The sequence below is a fragment of the Quercus suber genome, unplaced genomic scaffold (genome assembly GCF_002906115.3).
Source record: "Quercus suber isolate HL8 unplaced genomic scaffold, Cork oak 2.0 scaffold_566, whole genome shotgun sequence".
Lineage (NCBI taxonomy): Eukaryota > Viridiplantae > Streptophyta > Magnoliopsida > Fagales > Fagaceae > Quercus > Quercus suber.
The window spans coordinates 432,121-439,580 of NW_027070011.1; the positions used below are offsets into that span (position 1 = coordinate 432,121).

The window sequence follows — 7,460 nt, forward strand, 5'->3', positions numbered from 1 at the left end:
CACATTCTCCTTTTTATTAAACATTTATTCCCACGATTCCTTTTTAGCTTTCCAAAAAGCAAACGTTTAGTTAATACGCTTTTTGTGAGAAATTTGCAATTTGGTAAAACTGATTTCTTGATTTTCATTAACTGAGTTTTACACTATATATACAAACCTAAGAAACACGAAGGTGTATTTAAATACTGTTTATTGCTGAAAATTAAAAACTTGTTACTAAAAATACTGTAACAAAATCATTTTTAAACAATGAATGGTGCCTATGGAACCCACTTTTAAAGTTACATTTATGTTTTTCCATACTTGCTAGTCTGTGAACAGTGCACAAGACTCACGAAAAAACACAAAACGCCTACCGCGATGCAAGCGCACACTCTGTAACTAACTTAACAAACTCATGAATTAGCAGAATAACGAATCAAGACACGTGTGAATTAAGAACTAACTCTAATGGCTAAACTACAAGTCATTGAGTGTGCAAGTCTTATTTACAGAACATAAACTACACTGCCGTTTATGCAATTTCTTAGTCAACTTCACTGTTTTCTCTTGACAACTTGATGCTTCTTGTTGGAAATAAAGAAGAGATAATACCTGAATTTTCCTTGGAAATTACACAATTTGATTTTACCAAAAAGAGGTTGCAGAGATGAGACGTGGACCAAGTCACTATCTTGAGACAAATCATGTTGTCAACGGTATATCCGATGTAGTTAGACAAATAGTTTCTGCATGTTGCCCCATGATACAACAGCCCAGCCACCTTTACTGATTATCCTTGCGAGCCTACACTGCTTGTAGGATATAAGCTCTCTATAGTACCTTCTTTTCCCAAAAAATTTTGTAAAAGATAGAATATTTGTGTGAGTAGTAAGAAGCAATAGATTGTAAGTGTTTAAGACAATAAAAAATTGTTTTTTAAAAATCTGCAGCTTTGTAATTCAAAAAAAAAAAAAAAAAGTATTTTAAACTTTTATTTCTTTTCATATATATATATATATATAAAGCTAGATATTTCTTTTCATATATATATATATATATATATAAAGCTAGACCCGTGGCTTGTCCTTAGCAAAAAAAATAAAAACGTTTGCTAACTTAAAAACTTTAAATGATCATAAAATTGTTGAAATCAATGTGTAATGAATAGCTTCCTTTTTATACGTATATTATATACAAACCGGTCAAACCTTCTTGCCAAAGTATATACGTTGAGGTGAGATAAGTTAATAGGCAAATCAAGTTTGTCTTTTAGCGTCGGTTCTCAAATAAAAAAAAAAGAAAAAAAAAAGTTTGTCTTTTAGCGTCATAATGCCATAAAAAACAAAATTACAGCATGTTGAGGTGAGATAAGTTATTAGGCAAATCAAGTTTGTCTTTTAGCGTCATAATGCCATAAAAAACAAAATTAGAGCTCGTAACATGGCTCTCTTTTAGCTATCAACTAATACTTTCTTTTGAAACCATATACAATAATTACAACTAAGAATGAAAAGTAATATATAATGCTATAACCAATCAACAGTAAATTATATAAATATATAGTTGTACAATATTTGATACTTTCTATCTATAATGTTACTATTAAATATATTAAAAGAAACGTTTTAAAGCAAAAATTTATAAATGAAAGTATATTAAAAGTTGGCAATATATAGTATTAAAATTCACATTAATTTTCATAAATTTCCTAATTAAAACCATTGATAAAAACTATTCAAATTTTGAATTGTATTTTGTAGGGACTCAATTTGGATTGGACCCAGAGTATGAATGTGTTTTCAGCCCAACAAGCCCAAACAATAAATTTTTAGAGTATGGGTACAAGAACTAGTACTGTTTGACAGGAAAGGCCATACTCATCAAGTAACAAGAGATATTTTAGGTTGATTGAATGAGAAAAATTCTCCTTGGCTAGGTTTCAGTTCGCCTTTCTCTCTCCTTTATCTTCCTCTTTTCTTTTTTATCAAAAATCTCCTCCCTTATCTCATTCGTTTCTATGTTATATACTCCGTTCTCTCCTCCATTTCCATCGTACACGTGTAGTTCTTATCTTTGGAGCTCCTTTCTGTCCCATCCAGCACCTACCGGAACTTTTGCCCAGTGGCCATAAAGCTGCTTAGTCACTGTTTAGGTATCACCTCTACATTAATGTGGCCAGAGGATTAGCTGGAAAGCATTTAATGTGGAGGTGATTGCCTTGGAAGATATTTGCTACCTTCCCCGACTCCTCCTTAGGTTTACACTCAATTTCCAGTTCAGATACAACTTTGCGGAGTCTCCTGAATAAAATGAAAGTTACATTCACCTCGGACTTTGGTGTCTTCGGACGTGCGTTATGCCACCATATACAATATTCACTCCTTTCTCCTACACTATCCCTTTAACAAAAAAATTTTTAAGCTATCCTCGGATAGCTAAGCGTCCTTGGATTGGGCCGCTTGGCCCCGAGCCCACTTCTGAGGATTCCTATACCTTTTTAACTAACAGACCCCACATATTTGAATTTTAAAATTTAGCGATCAACGTATCTGACGTTAAGGGATAATTGATACACATAAATAAGTATTAAAATAAATATAATATTTTTTTATAAAAATATCCAACACTTCTTGCTCTTGGTAACTTGATGCTTGATTCCTTGTAGACTTTGTCTGTTCAATCTGCTTGGATGAGTGCAATTCCACCTGCTCTGCAACTGAACCCTTATCTGCAGAAGCTGAATCTTCAAGTTGCTTCTCAGCAACTTTCTTGCTTTGGCTTTGATACTTTTTTCTAATAATTGATTTTTCATGTGTTGCTTTAACTTTTCCAATGTTACTATTATTTACACAGACCTTCTGTGCCACTTGTCATACATGAGGCTTATATTGACATAATATTAAAATTATTTTTTTGGGTGCAAACAATTATTAGAATATGCTTGTCACACTCTTCTCAAAAAAAAAAAAAAAAAGAAAGAATATGCTTGTCACACAAGACGCAAAAAACCTCTTTTTAAAGCTAGATCAATAAGTTAAATAAAAGGAGCCTTTTTTTCTATTGGAACAGGGTATGCGGATAGGCTAGAATTTCGATTATATGATTTAGGAGTTGAAATTCCTTGTCTTTCAAAAAAAAAAAAAAAAAAAAAATGATTCAAAAAAAAAAAAAAAAAAAGGAGTTGAAATTCCTTAGGCTTTGTTAATACATCAATCGCACTTATTGGTAGGCTAGGCTTTCCATTTTAAAATTTGAGAGCTTGACTTGAAATTCATTAGGCTATTTATATGAAGAAAATTGGTCTTTGCCCATTTTGCACAAAAAATCCGGACATTTTGCCTCATTTTTCAAACTAATTAGAAAAATGTCATATTTTGAAACTCGATTTTCTCAAAATCGAGTTTCAACATTACTATAGGTTCCTTAAAACCCACTATAGATATAGGATGATCAAACTAAAAAAAAAAAAAAAAAAAAAAACTTGCATGGAACTCGAGTTCCAAAACGCCACTATAAGGCTCCATAAATTTTTTTTTTTTTTTTAATTTTCAGTTTATTATAACTCGATTGTCCAAAATTGAGTTTTAAATTGAAACTCAATTTTAAAAAAATCGAGTTTCAAAACAGGAGCATTCTCCTAATTAATTTGAAAAATTAGGCAAAGTGCTGATTTTAAAAAAAAAAAAGTGCAAAAGCCCATTTTCTCCAATAAGCTAATGATAATAGGCTTTCAATTATATAATTTGAGAGATTGACTTGAAACTCATTAGGCTATTTATATACAATAACTAGTATAAGCTAATGATAATAACCTCCTAACTTGTAGGCATAAGCATGCTTCATAGAAATTATCTGACTTTAAATATTTTTAATTTGCCTACTTTCAATTTGCAAGCCCTTTTTTTCATTCATTTGCCATTTTTTTAAATCAATTATAATCCCCAATAAATTAATAAGAATCAACAAATTTTATTTTTTTCCCCATTTTATTAGAACTGAATGAAATAATATTTATATTAATTCTTTAATCATTTTTACTACTTTTACTAACGCTATTTTACGCTCTTTTTTTTTTTTTTTTTTCAATATGCTATGTTATGCACTTCAATAAATTGCTCGCAGTGCTCACCCTTCCATCCCAACAAGCTTTACTTCATCAATAAACGTGGGAAGAATAGTGAGAACCACTAGAGTAGTTATAGATAAGTAGAAAATGAAGACAATTTTTGAAGAAAAATTCCTTCACATTTGGAAAGGATACATTTACACCATGTGATTGTGGATCCCAATTTTAATTTTATCAATTAAAGTTTATATTTTAAAAAATTATTTCAATTTGAACCAAAAACAAAAGCAAAGAAAGTGAGAACCACTGATTTAGGCCATGTTGGTTCTAAAAGTGATATATTCACTTTTCATTTACTTTTTTTTAATTCAAATTCTAAAATTGAATAGAAAAAAAATGACTCATTTTTATGTGTAAAGGTGTTTGATAAGTTATTTTGAATAGAAATTTGAGTATAAAATTCATATATACGATTGGCTTTTTTTTTTTTTTTTTTTTTTTTTTTAAGTTACCTTTTTCACTTACACACACTCACATCGATCAAGTGGGACCTTTTACGTTTTCACAATATTTATGAAATTGTCATTGCAGTCACTTTCTATGAAAATGAAAATGCTGAAAAAGTGTGTTTATTTTTTGTATTCAAATCCAACTTTTAGAATATTGAAAATGAAAATTGAGTACAAGTTCTTATACAAACAAGCTTTTTACGGTGAGTCTTACAGAAAACTGAATATAAAAACAAAAAACGCTACTTTTTCAGCTAACCAAATAGACCCTTAAAGTGTGTTTAGATACCGTTTATTTGCTAAAAACTGAAAACTTATTGTTAAAAATATTGTAACAAAATAATTTTTAAAAGTGCGAGTAATATTATAGAACTCAAAAATGCATTGCAATCTATGTTTTGCTGAGTTTAGTGAAAAAGTAAACATTAACCATGAAACCCACTAAAAAACACAAAACACATGGATTGGGCAAAACATCCAATCCAAACTCACGCTTAGTCTTCATTTCACTTGGAATTTATTCCTAAATCAATTTGACATTGATTAGACTGATCAAAAAAAGATTTTGACATTGATTAGAGATGATGGAGAGTGATTATATAGAGAAATTGTTAGAAAACCAAAACTAGTCACCAAGGTGAAACACAATTTTATCAATGTTTTTTATTTATTATTTTTTTTTCTATGCTCCATTCCAGAACAGTGAAAATGAATAACAAAGACATGAGTTTCAAATCGAAACAATTTTATAAGTTTGGTCTTTAATTGACAAAATTAAAAAAAGCCAAAACCTAATCTAAAAGAAGGCATAAACCATTGGTCTTTTTATGTAATTTCCCCAAAAGGTAGTAACTAATGCATGAAGCTCTCACTCTCTCACTTTTGCAAGTCCAAGAGAGTTTTGCACAGGTTACACAATATTACAAATTGAAATTATTGCTATATTTCATTTGTTACTTCTTTCATTAGCCCCTACATTCATATCAAACAAACAATTGTGACCAGAAATGATAAACAAATAAATAAAAATTGAAATTTTCTAGATTTGCAGTAGTTTCAACATCTCTGATCACACAAGACTACATCAAACAGAAATTCAAGCAGGGAAACATTTCTTTTTCTTTTTATAACTTTTTCTTTTTTACCTTTTTTCCCTGACCAATATTTTCAGTATGGAAAATCATGACCTGGACTATCTGCATGCATGTCCATGCAATCATTAGAACTTGGTGAGTTGGTATCCCTGTTATGGTGATGAGCATAGTTTGCCTCATTATTGCGGGGTCCATTTCCAGATGACATAGTATTGTTTGAATGGCAACCACCTTGTGCTAGCTGATAGGATTGAAGACTCCGACGAACAGGGCTCGATAGAGCATTTGAGAATACAGAGTTCTTACCCTGATTATCAGATTGCCCAGAACGAACTCCCTGCCCAACAGTTGCCGGCCCAAAAGGGCTAGAAGAGATGGCAGCTCCCAAATTGGTTAAGTTGGCATTTGGGCCATGCTGGTTTTGAAATGGAAGCCTAGGGGACATTGGAGGCTCATCTGCTCCATATTCAAGCTCATTCTGCAGAAAAATCAAATAAACAATCAAGAAGTCACTTTATTTTGCCATAGAGATACAATCCTTCTTTTTTCCTTCCCTGGATTTGGGCAAAACCAGAAATGAGGTCATCAAAGCAGCTAAGACCTTCCTTGCTGAAGAACAATTAAATGATTCAGCAAAAAATAAAAGAACATCTCTTAATGATTCCAGCATGGTAAAATCTACACGAGAGAAGATAGCACCAATAGATGACCTTTTGTCATATTTTTTTCCAATTAAATAAACATGGCTTGAGCCTTGCCATCTTGGTAGTGTAGACTTGAGTGCAAATATGAATCTGGCTTTTGGATTTAGCAATCCAGAGATTTTAAAACACTGGAAGACAGCTAAATCATATACATTTCTCATATCATCTTCAGCAACCTGGGGTGATAAGAGAAGTCTACTAGACGCATTGTTTTCTGCTAAAGCCTAAATGTCTTGGGAATGGATGGCTTGGATATGGTCCTACCCTTTATCATGTTATTTTGTATTTTTTCATGAAAGCATCATTTTAACATGTACAAGTACGGCACTAGGAATTAATTTACTTAGGAGCTTCTAGACAACACAGATCATAACTCTTTCTTTCATTACTCCCAGATGTGGGCTATGTATCCAAGAGGAGGGTGGCCAGATAGGAGAGGACCCTAAATATTTTCTAAGAGCACACAAGGGCAGGGGATTTCAATTTTCGATTCTTCATAAATTACACCTTAAATCTAAATCACAAATAAAAACCAACTGTGGAGAAATTTGGGTAGGGGGACTAATAAAAAACTCAAGCCCAATATTTTCATTTAAAATATATGAAAATACTTGTTGCTTCCCATCAGTCGCTGACAAGGGTTGTGCATTGGACATATGCACGCCTAGAACCACCTTTTTTTTTTTTTTTTTTTTTTTTTTGGAAATAAAATTCATTAAAACTAACAAAACAGAATTACATAGGTCAACAAGAAGAGACGCTTTCAAGAGCAACAACATCATAAACAATAACTGGGAGAGTCTCGGCAACTAAACAGCAGGAAAAAATTGAACAGGAGGCCCATTAAACCAACACATCAGCAACTAAATGCCTAGAGACACTTAAAACATTAAAAAAATGCACTTCGCATGTGCATGATTTTCAGCGCATTACCTCACATCATAGGATTGTGTGGTTCAAACCAAGACTTTTTTCCTCCACCAAACTTACAGCTTAATTCAAAGATTACATTTAAAATCATCCTGAAAAGTACCTATTTGCCTTGAATGCAACTGATTGACTTCATCAACATACACAATTTGGAAAAAAAAAAAAAAAAAAAAAA

The 7,460-nt window shown here is 31.7% G+C and overlaps 1 protein-coding gene across 1 annotated transcript in view; it reads right to left on the minus strand.

The window, feature by feature from the left end:
* Nucleotides 1–5,565: 5,565 nt before the first annotated feature.
* LOC111991617 (uncharacterized) overlaps nucleotides 5,566–7,460 on the minus strand; it is a 5,673-nt gene continuing 3,778 nt past the window's right edge. Inside the window, exon 2 of the mRNA XM_065764523.1 lies at nucleotides 5,566–6,165. Within this exon, the coding sequence (XP_065620595.1) occupies nucleotides 5,725–6,165 (441 nt within the window). The 3' untranslated portion in view covers nucleotides 5,566–5,724. The remainder of the gene's footprint in view (nucleotides 6,166–7,460) is intronic.